This window comes from Podarcis raffonei, chromosome 14 (assembly GCF_027172205.1).
Source record: "Podarcis raffonei isolate rPodRaf1 chromosome 14, rPodRaf1.pri, whole genome shotgun sequence".
NCBI classification, from domain to species: Eukaryota; Metazoa; Chordata; class Lepidosauria; order Squamata; family Lacertidae; genus Podarcis; species Podarcis raffonei.
This window is the reverse complement of record NC_070615.1, coordinates 44,652,874-44,669,476: the sequence shown is the minus strand read 5'-3', so window position 1 is coordinate 44,669,476 and position 16,603 is coordinate 44,652,874. Positions and strand designations below refer to the sequence as shown.

Here is a 16,603-nt window from a genome sequence, read left to right as displayed (position 1 = left end):
TGTGGGAGGCGTGTTCGCAACCTGCAGCGCGCGTCCGCGCACACGCAGGTTGTGATTCAGCACTTCTGCGCATACGCAAGTATGATTTAGAGCTTCTGCGCATGCGTGAGCGCCAAAACCTGGAAGAAACCCCTTCCAGTACTTCCGGGTTCAGCGCGGTGCGCAACCCGAAGACACGCAACCTGAAGCTTCTGTAACCCAAGGTATGACTGTACAGTGGTACCTCGGGTTAAGTACTTAATTCGTTCCGGAGGTCCATACTTAACCTGAAACTGTTCTTAACCTGAAGCACCACTTTAGCTAATGGGGCCTCCTGCTGCTGCCGCGCCGCCGGAGCACAATTTCTGTTCTCATCCTGAAGCAAAGTACTTAACCCTAGGTAATATTTCTGGGTTAGTGGAGTCTGTAACCTGAAGCGTATGTAACCTGAAGCGTATGTAACCTGAGGTACCACTGTACTGCCTAGCAGACTTCTACAAAAATAACAAAGCCATATCAACACATCACCGAAGAATTGATGCTTTTGAATTATGGTGCTGGAGGAGACTCTTGAGAGTCCCATGGACTGCAAGAAGATCAAACCTATCCATTCTGAAGGAAATCAGCCCTGAGTGCTCACTGGAAGGACAGATCCTGAAGCTGAGGCTCCAATACTTTGGCCACCTCGTGAGAAGAGAAGACTCCCTGGAAAAGACCCTGATGGTGGGAAAGATGGAGGGCACAAGGAGAAGGGGACGACAGAGGACAAGATGGTTGGACAGTGTTCTCGAAGCTACCAGCATGAGTTTGACCAAACTGTGGGAGGCAGTGGAAGACAGAAGTGCCTGGCGTGCTCTGGTCCAGGGGGTCACAAAGAGTCGGACACGACTAAATAAACTAAAGAACAACATCAACACAAAGAGATACAAGACAAACTAGGGGGCACCCAAATGCCCTGGCTAACACACCACCAACTGGTGCCTGGCTGTCGCTGAGGCCAGAAGGACTATTGGTCAGATCCGGCAAGGCAATGCTCCTGTGTTCTTAAGGGAGGACATGTGAGCTCTCTGTCCAAGCCCCTCTGAAGTGAACAGCTCTGCAGCAGGATAAACTCTGCCTAAGGACCCAGCCTCTTTCTTCAAATGGTTTCTTTGGGGGGGGGGATGATGAACCCTGATCTCGCACAGTTTCAAGTCTGCCTGCAGCTTCACATGGGGCCCGAAGCTGAAATATGTGCATGTTTTATTGATAAAAATTAAGTGTTCTGGGAACGGCTCCAGACTAAACATGCCAGTTTGAAGACATTTGCGTAAAAGGCTTTCACATAAATCTACTTTACATCCTTGCTTTTGGGAAGACCAAAAACATGCTTAAAAAAAAAATACATTAACTTCACTTATTATACTTTAGCCATCCTTCCTCTTCCACTGAATTTCCTTTGCCAGAGGGCAGGAACAGTTTGCCGGAGACCCTATTTCCCCCCCTCCCCAGTTTTGAAATCAGAAAAACTGCCTACCCTGTGGCATCACAGCAAGGACCCTCCTGCAAGGGCACATCTAATCCAGTATCCTGTTTCTTAAGGGGGGGGTGGACAACAACTAGATACCTCTAGCAAAGCCAACAAGCATGGCATGAGAGCATGTATTTTAATATTCTGCTGGAAGCCGTCCAGAGTGGCTGGGGAAACCGAGCCAGATGGGCGGGGTATAAATAAAAATATTATTATTATTATTATTATTATTATTATTATTATTATTATTGCCACCCAAGCAACTGCTGCTCAGATATACACTGCCTTTAAACATGGAGGCTCCACAGCCAATCCTTTCTGCTGTGTCATGGGGGGGGGTGTCTTGGCTGCCTGACCTCGCAGACTACGCAGTTTGGAAGGGCGTCAAATATGGGCGCTTACAGACCGCTGCTATATCCGAGTGACCGTCAGTCGCATAATGGCCTATTCAAATTGAATAATCATGGCTGACAAGCCAACATTCCCACTCCCCCCACAACCTAGACTTTTTGCAGTAAGGAAAGTGATGCAGAAAATGCACTAGAATGTATGGAATGGGGCTTGCTTTGCACAGTGCCCTCCAGCCTCCCAGCAAACAAATCAAGGTGAATGCTTAGCAAACAGGTAACCTGGAAGAGGCTGGTATCTTAAAATCTCCATGCGGTTAGCCCCCACCCCCCCACCCCGGGCTGCCAATAATATTTAAATATTGCATTGTTAATGTTACAGTTCTGTGCCATCGCCCAGACTTTGCATGAAAAATATTTCCAGTCTGATACTCGGCATCTGCATTGAAAGGGGCAGGTAGAAGTTGATGCTACCGGAGAGCTGGGAAGATCTGCTGCCTATCAGACAGCAGTATAGGACTCAACAGACAACTAACCTGCTCCAGAGCAACTTCCTCCATTCCTAAGTAAATTAACTGAAGTGTTCTGTGAGCCCAAAGTAGCCACTTGCTAGAGAGGTTGGCCACTGCCCCTCTGAGTGAGTCAGTACTCTGGCCTACCCAAAAGCACACCCAGACTCAGTTCTTCTTTTCTGGGGGTACGCATACCCCTAAACATTTTGTGAATCTTTGTCCATTTACTGTATTTATTTTTCCCAATTTGAACTATAAAACAGGGATTTTCTTGAGTACAGTGGTACCTCAGGTTACATACGCTTCAGGTTACATACGCTTCAGGTTACAGACTCCGCTAATCCAGAAATAGTGCTTCAGGTTACGAACTTTGCTTCAGGATGAGAACAGAAATCGTGCTCCGGCGGCCCGGCGGCAGCAGGAGCCCCATTAGCTAAAGTGGTGCTTCAGATTAAGAACAGTTTCAGGTTAAGAACAGACCTCCGGAATGAATTAAGTACTTAACCTGAGGTACCACTGTACCTCTAAACATTTTTTTCTAGAAAAAAAGCACTGCCCAGACTGCAGACTCACAGAGAAAACACTCCTTTGAAAGCGGATGTTTGCTTTAAAACAAAAACAAAAGAAAACCCAACCTGCTACTACTACTACTGAATCTACTTTTAGCTGCAAGAGTGAGGAGGTGGCGGTGTCGCCCATTTTAGTTCCCAAACATCAAAGCGCCTTGGAGTTTGGAGCAGCTAGCGCTGAGCGTTTCTGGCAAGCTATACCTGGAGCTTGTGGTCAACTGCTTGGCAGCAAAGGGTTTGCTATCCAACATGTAATAAAATCTTTCCTTGCTCACTGATATTGCCCCAGACCGCAGCGTCACCCTGCATGCCTCCCGTTCACAGTCCATTAAAACGGAAGGTAAACACAGGGCATGGATGAATCTGTCAATACTGGCCTCTCAATTTTTCAGTCTTAAATTCAATTCTCCACATTTCCACATCAGTTTGCATTTTTAAAATAAAGAAAGTCACCATGAAAATTCATCAGAGTCTTAGTGTGATTTTCTCCTAATATCTTCCTATAGACATAAAAACGTAATGCTGTCATCAGGCAGCCTGCCTGGGAGGATGTGTAGTGCTGCATCAGTCTTGAATTAGCATGAAGTCAGAGCATAGCCCCCGTCAGAGTTTTTTAACAGTCAATCCCTCTCCCCACAGAACTCTGGGAATTGTAGCTCAATGATGGGGAATAGGGGTCTCCTGACAACTCATCGCACCCTGAACAAACTACAGCTCCCAGTACCCTTTGGGAGAAGCCATAGCTGCCCAAAGTAAGGTTACCAGACATTCCCATTTCCCAGGGACAGTCCCCGGATTTACAAATCAGTCCCCTGACAAAATCCATCTATTTAGTAGAAAGTTGAAACATGTCCCCGGATTCATTGGAAAAAAATCTGGTAACCTTAGTCTAAAGTGGCCTGATACTTTGAAAGTATAGTGCAAATACACACACTGCACACATATTTTGCAGAGGGCCTTCTTGGTAGTGGCACCCGCCCTGTGGAACGCCCTCCCACCAGATGTCAAAGAGAAAAATAACTACCAGACTTTTAGAAGACATCTGAAGGCAGCCCTCTTTAGGGAAGCTTTTCATGTTTAATAGGTTATTGTATGTTAGTGTTTTATTGGAAGCCCCCCAGAGTGGCTGGGGAAACCCAGCCAGATGGGCGGGGTATAAATAATAAATTATTATTATTATTATTATTATTATTATTATTATTATTATTATTATTAATCCAGGCAAGCAGGGGGCAATATCACAGTTTGACGACAAATTCCAGCCAGGCAAAAGTATTCAAGGATGGCGAGAAGTGCCTGGGAGCGGTTGTAGCCAGGGGAGCATCCTGATGGCGAGTCAGAGAAGATGGAAGAACAACATTTAGTAACTGACCTGCAGTTCCCCACCTCTGTTTTAGTGCCATCAGAGTGCACAGTGCCCCACACTTAGCAGCTATGCAAAAAAAAGGAAGCAATTTTTCAAAAGCATGGGGGTGAGGGAATTAACAAGCTCCCACAAAATGGAGCTTACAAGCTTAAAATGGGAAAGACAACAAAGGGAGGTGAGTTGGGTAGACAGACAGCTCAGGGCGCCTTTAAAAACAATTCCAAACCTATAGGTTTTGGTCCAGAACATGCTATTCAGTCTAAGAGCTACACATATGTCAACTGATAATATTGGTTGTACTCTCTGCAAGTGAAAATGTGAGCAGAAATCGAAAGGTGTGCATGATCAAACTGGTTCTACTTACGTGCAAAGAATGGACTGGTCTTCTCGATCTGTAGATAAAGAGAAAACAGGTATTAAGTCTGGGATATTCAAGAGTATGGTGAATTATTTGGGCTTGGTGTATACAGTACCTTACCATTTCATATAGAAACGAGATCTGAATAACAGTAATGCAGGGATCTTCAAAAGAGTTTATTAAACATCTACTAGCAACTTCATACTGGGCATTGCTTAGGAATTCAAAGGAACTTTTTTAAAAAGTGCATTTTTGAAAGGTCCAGCCCACCATCTTCATTCAAAATGGCATCCCACTGTATCCAAGCACAGGCCAAATCCTGCTCCTTGATCTCAAGAGCCACCACACCAAACTTGACGGCAATGTGCCAAAATGCGTAGCAAGCAAACACTTTTCCAAAATATACCGCTGGTTATTTATTACACAGAAGCAGAAAGAAAGCCATTCTGGCCAAACCATGCCCACATGCCCTATATGCAACATCACATATGATGTGTGGTGTAGGTAAAGAGACAGCTGGGCTAAAGAGATTTACAGGCACACTGATCAGCTGGTTTCTGGCACTTTAAAAAACCTCCCTGCACTGCGCTTTGTAAGCCACAATCAACTGAGTGCCCATGATGTCATTGTGGCATCTGGTGATTGGCATGTGGGCAGCCACGCCCACCTGTCAAACTTGGCCCAGGGGGGACGGATGGGAGAGATAAGGATTCCGATCCAATCCCCCACCCCTGTGCTAAGTGGAGATGCCAAGAGCGGAACTGAAGACCTTCTAGCACCCATTGGGACTGTTAGGGCAAAAAGCAGGGAGGTCAACAGTAGGTGGCACCAGAGAGCCCATGACAAGTAGAGCTGTCTGATTCTAGTTCTGTTCCCATCCTCTCTGCTAAGTTCTACAAGTGGCAACACTGAGACTAAAGAGGAAGAGGAGGAAGCTGAGAAGCAGGGGCACTCCCTGGATCAGTTGGAAGTCAGGTGGCAGGCAAGAGGGAGCTTTTGGTGGGTGACACATTTGTCCTAATGGACCAGCCATCACGGGCAAAGCCAGTGACCTAGCACTGAGTTTCTGCTTCTCATGACTTCTGAGCATCCGGACAAGTCTCTGTATCACTTGCCAATCTTATGCATCGGGGGATCAGCAGAAAACCAGAGACGCCACAATGCACACACAATACTTTTATTTTTATCACACTCCCTAGGTTAGCAACAATGGACATCTTGGTTTTTGTCCTCTGGGACGACACTGAAGACAAAAGGTTAAAGATTCAAGTTGTTTCTATTTCAAAAATAGAAACGGTCAAGTTCCCAATAGAGCGGTGGTTCTTTAAACCGGGGTCCACAATGGATGTGATGTTTTTGGACAGTTCCCGGGGCTGCCACAAAAAGCAAGAGAGAAGAAACTGACGTAACAGCGATGTAGGCCAGACTGCAATCCCTCTCTCCTATACTCTGGGACTGCATATACACCATACGTTTAAAGCACATTCTCCCCTGCCCTCAAGGATCCTGGGAACTGTAGTTTACCTCTCACACAATCCACAGCATCTTCATTTTAAAAAAACCTACAGTTCCCAGGATTCTTTGCAGGTGAGCGGGTGTGTTCTAAAAGTATGCAGCCGGAATGGCCAAGCACGGAACAGAGAGCAAAAGGAGAAGCGTCGTTTTGCAGCAGAAAGGTGTTTACTGCATCTATCAACTGACAAACCTCATAAGAGCATGGAGCACACACAGATCTGGTTATATATCTTCAGGACACATCCGAAGCTCTGTATGCTTCTGGAAGGAAATCTCTGTGATCAAACAACAGTCGTACCTTGGTTTTCGAACAGCTTAGTGCTCGAACATTTTGGCTCCCGAATGCAGCAAACCTGGAAATGACTGTTTGCGAACTATTTTTGGAAGCCAAACATCTGATGGGGATTCCGCAGCTTCTGATTGGCTGCAGGAGTTTCCTGCAGCCAATCCGAAGCCGCGCTTTGGTTTCTGAATGTTTTGGAAGTCGAACGGACTTCCAGAACAGATTCCGTTTGACTTCCAGGATATGACTGTACAGTGGTACCTCTGGTTATGAACGGGATCCATTCCGGAGCCTCGTTCACAACCTGAGCAGAACGCAACCCACGTCTGCGCATGCGCGGGTTGCGATTCGCCACTTCTGCGCATGACATCATTTTGAGCGCATGCGAGAGCGGCGAAACCTGGAAATAACCTGTTCCGTTACTTCCAGGTTGCCACGGGACGCAACCTGAAAACGCTCAACCTGAAGCAAACACAACATGAGGTATGATTGTACAGTGTTACCTCAGGTTAAGTACTTAATTCGTTCCGGAGGTCCGTTCTTAACCTGAAACTGTACTTAACCTGAAGCACCACTTTAGCTAATGGGGCCTCCTGCTGCTGCTGCGCGATTTCTGTTCTCATCCTGAGGCAAAGTTCTTAACCCGAGGTAATATTTCTGGGTTAGCGGACTCTGTAACCTGAAGCGTATGTAACCCGAGGTACCACTGTATAAGTTTTCGCACACACTTGAATTTACCCCAGCTGGCAGCCTCGGAGAGAGTCCTCATTAAGCTTTTCCTCAGTTCCAGGCTCAGAGTTCTGCTCTCTCCTTTTAATCCTGCTAATCACCCCTGCTGACAAATTTAATTGGGTGCACTTAGCAGAGAACGAATTCCACTTGGCCTGAGCTACGCCAACAGTCAACGCTAGAAAGGAGAACGGCCCGGGAAATTAAACAGGGGCATGTCAAAAGTTCTGACAACACGGTTGGGGGACAAGAAAAAAGGCATGGCAGTCCCTTCTTCTCCACTGTCTCCTTCCCGGGTGCCCCACAAGCGTTTTATGCGCCCCATGATCCCGGATCTGCTTGCTGCTTGCTCCATCATGTGACATTCTTGGGTGGACATTTTGGGGGGGGGGGTCCTGGGCTGGACCTCAGCCCCAAATGACAATCTATACAGCAGAGGAGACATCCAGCACAGCCTCTTTTTTCTCCCCAGGTGATGACTGGGTTAAATGGTACCACTTTGAAAGGACAAGCTTTCCCCCAGCATCCCACGCTTCCTTCTTCGAAAACAACATCGTTCTTTTGGACCCCCCCCCCTTCCTCCTCCTCCTCTAGCCTCTGTTTGCGCCCCCGCTTCCCTCCCGGAGGACCAGCTTGCTCTGCTTAATCGCAGCCTTGAATCGGATGGTTTATCACAAGGAAGCGACTCTGAGCTGGCAGCTTGACCATAAAAGGAGAAACCAACAGAATCGGGCATCCTGGCCTGCAGCTTCTTGACATTTTATTATGGGCTGGTCTCCCTGAAGGGTTTCTGCATGTTTCCAGCGCAGACAGGGGGGGAGAGAGAGAGGACGGCAGGAAGAAGACCGCTTACGGCTGCTACCATTTGACTACCAACCAGGGATAGATGGACCCGTCAATTTCAGGCCCTATCAGCCTCTCCGATCTTAAGTTTGGTTCTCCACGCTTCCCCAGTTAGCAGCTTTTGCATTTTGTGAAAAGTCGTTACGAAAAATTCATGAGCATTTAGTCAAATTTATCCAAACGTACAGACATTTGTAAACAACTTTGTCTCATATACAAATGCATGCAAAGCCATTTTACCACCCCAATGCATTTTTTTTAGTACGTTACCTTTCCTAATATATGCATTTTTAGGCACACTTCACTGAGGGATGTGTACTTTTACACCCCTTACTTGGCCGCAGAGTCACATTAGAACGTACAGAAAATTATCCATTTCGAAGGATGGCTGTTTCTTGAGTCCACATATTGTTTTGTGAAGTGCAATTAGGTCAGGTTCCCCTTTAAATTGAATTTCTGCCACATCCCAACTTACCATGTCAACAGTGGGATGGAGAGGGAAGAAGGAAAGGGACAGGAGCACAATAAAGAAAGTGATGGGAAAATGCACTAGGAAACGGGTGGTCACAACTGCGTGGAACAATGTCATATAATTTATCCTGCAAAAAATCAGAATGAATGCTCCATAGATAGCCAAAATTGTCTAATCTCCCAACAAACTCTGGGCAAATGAATCAGGATGAGAAGGCCATCACTATATGAGCACACCAGTCTGATATTTTTATGGGAGGGAAATACGTCTATAAATAAATAAATCTGGAAGGCCATCTGAAATAGTCCTAAAAGCATTGTGCAGTGGCTGGGGGCAGGGTTCAAGGGTATACCATAAATTTTGGTTGGGCAATTAAAATCTGTGCTCTTTTGAGCCTGTATGACAAATCCACCTTGTTGTGGTTTGGAAAGTGACAGGTATAGGCATTGCAAAGCACGGTATGGAAGATTAACAGAAAGACGTATAAACTCTGCGCAAGCAAATTGGGACGAATGTTTGTTGTTGCATGACCTCCCCAGAAAGAAATCTGAATGAATAAAAGCCATAGCCTAACTTCTGCACAAGCTTTGTGCTGGCGAATCAGGATGAACCCTGAATAAACAATCTGCCTGGAAGAAAGACAGCCTCTATAAATTCGTCTAATCCCCTCTTAAAGCCGTTTGAATTGTTGGCATTCAAAACATTTTGTGAGAGCAAATCCCATAGTTTAACTACATACTGGGTGAAGATGTCTGTCCCAAGTCTCCCATCATTCTGCTCTCATTAGATGGTCCCACTGGGTACTGGGATTATGAGAGAAGGAATTTCTGAAGGTGGTTGGAGGATGGATGTCGGCTAACAGATTGAGGTTGAATCCTGATAAGAGAGAAGTACTGCTCTTGGGGGACAGGAGGCAGGCAGGTGTGGAGGACTCCCTGGTCCTGAATAGGGTAACTATGCCCCGAAGGACCAGGTGTGCAGCCCGGGAGTCATTTTGGACTCACAGCTGTCCATGGAGGCGCAGGTCAATTCTGTGTCCAGGGCAGCTGTTTACCAGCTCCATTTGGTATGCTGGCTGAGACCCTACCTACCTGCAGACTGTCTTGCCAGAGTGGTGCATGCTCTGGTTATCTCTCGCTTGGACTACTGCAATGCGCTCTGTGTGGGGTTACCATTGAAGGTGACCTGGAAACTACAACTAATCCAGAATGCGGCAGCTAGACAGGTGACTAGGAGTAGCTGCCGAGACCATATAACACTGATCCTAAAGGATCTTCACTGGCTCCCAGTACTAGATTCACGTTGGTCTGATGCAGTAGAAATATATATATAAAAATAAAAAATTTTCCACTAGCACCTTAGTGACCAACTAAGTTTGTTCTTCATATGAACTTTTGTGTGTATGCACACTTCTTCAGATATATTTTTACTGGCTCCCAGTACGTTTCTGAGCACAATTCTAAGTGTTGGTGCTGACCTTTAAAACCCTAAACAGCCTCGGTCCTGTATACCTGAAGGAGCATCTCCACCCCCATCGCTCAGCCTGGACACTGAGGTCCAGCTCTGCGGGCCTTCTGGCAGTTCCCTCACTGCGAGAAATGAGGTTACAGGGAACCAGGCAGAGGGCCTTCTTGGTAGTGGCACCCTCCCTGTGGAACGCCCTCCCTTCAGATGTCAAGGAGATAAAGAACTATGCAACTTTTAGAAGACATCTGAAGGCAGCCCTGCATCAGGAGGTTTTCAACACTTGATGTTTTTATTATGTTTTTAGATATGAAGTGAGCTGCCCAGAGTGGCTGGGGAAACCCAACCAGATGGGCAGGATATAATTATCACCACCACCATCATCATCATTACCCTTTCCCTGTGCCCTTTCTCCACACCTAAGATAATTTTAGACACCTCTACCATGTCCATGTCCATTGCTCACTTCCCCCCCAAAAGAAACCTTTTAAAAACCCCAAGTGATTTCCTCATAAGGCAGCTGTTCTAGACCTGTGGCATAGCATGGGGTGGGTGGGTCACAGGCCCCGCTACGCCACTTCTCCAGACCCTGATCTAAGCATTTCCTGCATTCTACAGCATCCTTTTCTGAGCAGAACTGTACCCGGTATTCCAAATGTGGTCATATCATATAGGTAAAAAGGTAGAGGACCCCTGGACGGTTAAGTCCAGTCAAAGGCAACTATGAGGTTATGGTGCTCAATTTGCTTTCAGGTTGAGGGAGCCGGCGTTTGTCCATGTGGCCAGCAGGACTAAACCACTTCTGGCGCAACAGAACACCGTGACACAAACCAGAGCACACGGAAACGCCGTTTACCTTCCCGCCACAGTGGTACCTACTTATCTACTTGCACTGGTGTGCTTTTGAACTGCTAGGTTGGTAGGAGCTGGGACAGAGCAACGGGAGCTCACCCCGTCATGGGGATTCAAGCCGCCAACCTTCCGATCAACAAGTCGAAGAGGCTCAGTGGTTTAGACCACAGGGCCACTCGCATCCCATAATATCATCAAGGGCAATAGTCCCCATTTGCCTGGATCCCTCCCTTCCTGCACTTCCATATTAAGAACATGCAGATATAGAAAGCTGCCTTATGCTTGGCCAGGCCATTGGTCAATTTAACTTAGTACTGTTTACACTGACTGGCAGCAATGGCAGGGGACGTTCCCAATCCTATCTGGAGATGTTGGGGACTGAACCTGGAACATGCAAGGAGGATGATCTACTGTTAAGCTACACTCCTTCCCCAACTGCTCTCTGGAGGCAAAGAGGCTGCATTCAACCCACAAACTCCAGAGACCACTTTAACTAGTAGGAAGTTATATGTTTACTCACGGAGCAGCTACATTTGCCGCGTCTGAACAAAAGGACGTAACTTTAAGCAATGCTTCTGAGCATCATGCTGGAGACTCACACAGCTGTATATTTTTAGCTGCTTAATTAGACTTCTCTGTTTTATACGCATTCGGATCCTTTAAAACCTTCCAGTTGTATATAGCAGTTGTTAGTATATCTTGGCAGTCAATCTATGTGAAGGATAGCAGCCGAAACAAAACAAAAAATTAAACCGAGTGAAAATTACAACCGTAATTCAGACACTCATGGGTGGAAGCGAGGCAGAGGAAGCAAAACAGCCCCAGTTCGGAAGCTCAAATGTGCTCAACCTGTTTGTCCATTTTGAAGCGCCCAAATGCTGACAAATGATGAAACAATCCAGATGTAGACAGGGAAAGAAGGGACAAAGCAGAGAGGAAGGGGGGGGAGTGGAAGATGGAGATGGACAGGCAGAAGCAAAACAGAGACTGCCCATTTTTTGGCAAGCTTATTTCCTCTTGGCCAAATCAAAACCCATTCTAGAGGACCAAGTTTCCCAAACATCCCAAACATGAAACGCATTTGCTATTGTGAAAGCTGCCTGCACTCGGAGGTTGGATTGGGGGAGAAATACGGTTTCGATTGCATTTTAATGAGAAACGGCCTAATTTGCACTTCTTGAACCAATACATGAACCGAAACACAGCTCTCCTTTGACATTCACAATTCTCCAGCCAAACAATGTGCATTATATTTGGGGGGGGGGAGTATGTATAAAAATGCATGGGTTAGTGCGGGGGGGGTCCCGGGCAGACACTTGTCTGACAATACGAGGAACATAATTAATATTCTAGAAAAACTACAAGTGAATATTAATACTAAAGCAGTTTTGATATTTGTGGACGCGGAGAAAGCCTTTGACAATATTTCTTGGAGTTTTATGAAGAAGAATTTACAGGGGATGGGGGTTGGTCAAGGCTTTGGAAATGGTATAGGTGCAATTTACTCAGAACAAAAGGCTAAATTAATTGTGAATAATGTAGTGACGGAAGAATTTAAGATAGAGAAAGGAACACGACAAGGTTGCCCAATCTCTCCATTGCTTTTTATATCGGTCCTGGAGGTTCTCTTAAACATGATTAGAAGGGACCAAATGGTTAAAGGTATACAAGTCGGAACTAAACAGTACAAATTGAAAGCATTTGCTGATGATTTGGTATTGACATTACAGGAGCCAGAATCTAGTACTAAAAGAGTACTGGAACTGATTCAAGAATTTGGTCAGGTAGCAGGTTTTAAGTTGAACAAGATGAAAACTAAGGTTTTAGAGAAAAATCTAACAGTGACTGAGAGAGAGAGGTTTCAGAAGGAGACAGGATTAACACCGGTTAAGAAAGTGAAATACCTAGGGGTCAATATGACTGCCAAGAATGTGAATTTATTTAAGGATAACTATGAAAAATGTTGGATGGAAGTGAAAAAGGATTTAGAAATATGGTCAAATCTGAAACTATCATTGCTAGGCCGAATTGCTGCGATAAAAATGAATGTATTGCCAAGGATGCTGTTTTTGTTTCAAACGTTGCAAATTTTGGATAAAATGGATTGCTTCAAGAAGTGGCAGAGAGATATTTCTAGATTTGTCTGGCAGGGCAAGAAGCCTCAAATAAAATTTAAGATATTACCTGATGCTAAAGAAAGAGGTGGATTTGCCCTGCCAGACTTCAAACTTTATTATGAATCAGCCGCTTTTTGCTGGCTGAGAGAATGGCTGCTTCTTGAAAACACTGACGTGCTGGATTTAGAAGGATTTAATAATGTATTTGGGTGGCATGCATATTTGTGGTATGATAAGGTCAAAGCACATAAAGCATTTAAAAACCATATTGTCAGAAAGGCACTGTTTAATGTTTGGATAAGATATAAGGACTTGCTTGAAAATAAAACCCCAAGGTGGTTGTCACCAATGGAAGCGAAGGCTCAGAAAAAGCTCAATATGGAGGTCAAATGGCCGAAATATTGGGAAATTTTGGAACAAGAGGGAGATAGATTAAAACTGCAGAGTTTTGAAAAACTAAAAAATAGAGTGCGAGACTGGCTCCATTATTATCAAATAATGGAGGCGTATAATTTGGACAAAAAAATTGGTTTCCAGGTGGAAAAATCAAAATTGGAAACAGAACTGTTAGATCCCAAAACTAAGAACTTGTCAAGAATGTATAACTTGCTGTTGAAATGGAATACTCAGGATGAAACGGTGAAATCAACTATGATTAAATGGGCACAAGATGTAGGACATAATATTATGATGGCTGACTGGGAACAGTTATGGACCACAGGTATGAAGTTTACGGCATGTAATGCCTTAAGAGAGAATATAATGAAAATGATTTACAGGTGGTACATGACACCAGTCAAGCTTGCAAAAATTTATCATTTGCCCGATAATAAATGTTGGAAATGTAAAGAGACTGAAGGTACATTCTTTCACCTTTGGTGGACATGCCCAAGGATTAAGACATTCTGGGAGATGATTTATAATGAAATGAAAAAGGTATTTAAATATACCTTTCTGAAGAAACCAGAGGCCTTTCTCCTGGGCATGGTTGGCCAATTGGTGCTAAAGAAGGATAGAACTTTTTTTATGTATGCCACAACAGCAGCAAGAATACTTATTGCAAAGTACTGGAAGACACAAGATCTACCCACCAGGGAAGAATGGCAGATGAAGGTGATGGACTACATGGAATTGGCGGAAATGACTGGCAGAATCCGAGACCAGGGAGAAGAGTCGGTGGAAGAAGATTGGAAGAAATTTAAAATTTATTTACAGAAACATTGTAAAATTAAGGAATGTTAGAAGGATGTTGGAATGAAGTTATGTGGTTTTAGCAGAAATGTTATAAAGGATTAGGAAAAAACAGACTGTTAATTGGTGAAAAGAGGGAAAGTAAAGTTACATTATATTAAGATAAGGACAAAAACTGGAAAAGATGGAAAGGATTTGCTGAAATAGTTAACCGAACTAGAATACAAAAAAGGGAGGTGTGAGGAGGTCAAGGAAACAAGCGAATGAAAGATAAGTTATGGGAAGGTTTGTTGTGTTTTTTAATTGTGTTTATTTTTCTGGGGTTTTTTTCTTTTTTTCTTTTCTCTTTTCTTCTCTTTCATTATTGTGATGTGTTGTTTTGTTTTTGTTTAATATGGCGTTTTCTATTTTTTCTTTTTGTAACCTTCAAAACTTTAATAAATATTATTTAAAAAAAAATAAAAAAATGCATGGGTTAGTGAAGGTGACACAGAGATGCATTAGGGGAAATTCGCTGCAAAACCCACCCACCCCACCCCCCAAGTATCTCAGTTAAAATTGCATGCAATGTCTTCGTCGGGAGAAACTTGCGAGAAAACTCTGACTATTTTTCATGAAGATGTTTTCGATTTTTAAAAACAAATTGCACACTGCTGCAGAAATGTGGAGAAGTAAATATAAGGTGGGGGTGGTGGAAATGAGAGAAACTGAAATGGACAGCTTCATCCTTCCCCAGTTGGAGGGGGCAATTACTTGCAGAAATATGTACATTAGTCAAAACAGCATAGGAGAAATTTGCCATTTTTCTAAACTGAAAAAGCCCCATATGCTGTAGCACAGGGAAGGCAACCTAAGTCCCATGGGCCGGATCCGGCCCAATTGCCTTCTAAATCCGGCCCGCAGACAGTCTGGGAATCAGCGTGGTTTTACATGAGTAGAATGTGTGCTTTTATTTAAAATGCATCTCTGGGTTATTTGTGGGGCATAGGAATTTGTTCATATTTTTTTCCAGAATATAGTCCGGCCCCCCACAAGGTCTGAGGGACGGTGGACCGGCCCATGGCTGAAAAAGGTTGCTGACCCCTGCGTGTAGCATTTTCTCAATGGGAAGTGGCTCCACCCCCCACCCCACCAATCATTTGGGCCGCCCTTTTCCGAACATTATTCCAGCTCTGCAGCATCCCTTCTGAGATGAGGCCGTATGCAGCGCTCTAAACGTGGCCATGCGATAGATTTGTATACGGGGATGGCAACATTCAACTATATATACTTAGGTGCAGTTTGAGTAAAAGGTAAAGGTAAAGGTACCCCTGACCATTAGGTCCAGTCATGACCGACTCTGGGGTTGCGGCACTCATCTTGCTTTATTGGCTGAGGGAGCCAGCGTACAGCTTCCGGGTCATGTGGCCAGCATGACTAAGCTGCTTCTGGCGAACCAGAGCAGCGCATGGAAACGCCGTTTACCTTCCCCCCGGAGCGGTACCTATTTATCTACTTGCACTTTGACGTGCTTTCGAACTGCTAGGTTGGCAGGAGCAGGGACCGAGCAACGGGAGCTCACCCTGCTGCGGGGATTCAAACTGCCGACCTTCTGATCGGCAAGTCCTAGGCTCTGTGGTTTAACCCACAGCGCCACCCGCATCCTGCAGTTTGAGTAAAGGGCTCCAAAAGAATTTCTGAAGAGATCCTTACAAAAGATTCGGCTGCATTTTAAATTATAAACCCCTTCGCAGATGAGTACCACCGAAAGGGAACCATTTCTGTATGCACAAATGCTACGGCCTCATCTGCACCATTTATTTAAAGCAGAATCATACCTGCTTCAAGCAGTTTTATGGCTTCCGCCAAAGCATTCTGGAAACTGAAGTTTGTTAAGTAGGTGCTGAGACGTGTTTGGAGACCCCCTCTTCCCCTCAAAGAGCTATGGTCCTCAGAGTGGTAAAACAGTCAATCCGTTCCAGTGGAAAAAACAACACAGTCCCAACAAAGGATGAATGGCTATTTAAAATAAGAGAGTATCTTGAATTGGCAAAACTAACAGAAATAGTAAGAAATCAACCAAGTGAAAAAATCAGGAGAGTATGGGACGTTTTTACAAATTATATGAAGAAGGTCAGCTCCCCAAATTATGGTGATGACTGGCTTAGTCTAGATTAAAACTCCATAGGTAAACAAATTGCATCTCCACAAAGTTCAGAATGCTTACAGATAACCAAAGACATAAGAATATAAGAACTGTAAAGTAGTCGAAGGAAGTCAATCTTTTTTTCTTTTCTTTTTCTCTTTGATATTCTAACTCATGGGTAGGCAAACTAAGGCCCGGGGACCAGATCCGGACCAATCACTGTCTAAATCCAGCCCGCGGATGGTCCAGAAATCAGCATGTTTTTGCTATTTATTTTGTGTTTTTGTTTTTGAGGCTTTTTCGGTTCATTTGTTTTTGTGACTGTGTGGAACCCAGTTCAGCTACTGATTGATTGACTGTGTGACTGCAGA

At 44.7% G+C, this 16,603-nt stretch overlaps 1 protein-coding gene across 5 annotated transcripts in view; it reads right to left on the bottom strand.

Annotated features, from left to right (window-relative positions):
• Nucleotides 1-16,603, bottom strand: part of MYH11 (myosin heavy chain 11) — a 95,200-nt gene that overhangs the window by 61,295 nt on the left and 17,302 nt on the right. For all 5 annotated transcript variants that reach the window (XM_053363989.1, XM_053363988.1, XM_053363991.1 and 2 more), the window contains exon 4: nt 4,648-4,675. In XM_053363989.1, the coding sequence (XP_053219964.1) occupies nt 4,648-4,675 (28 nt within the window). The remainder of the gene's footprint in view (nt 1-4,647; nt 4,676-16,603) is intronic.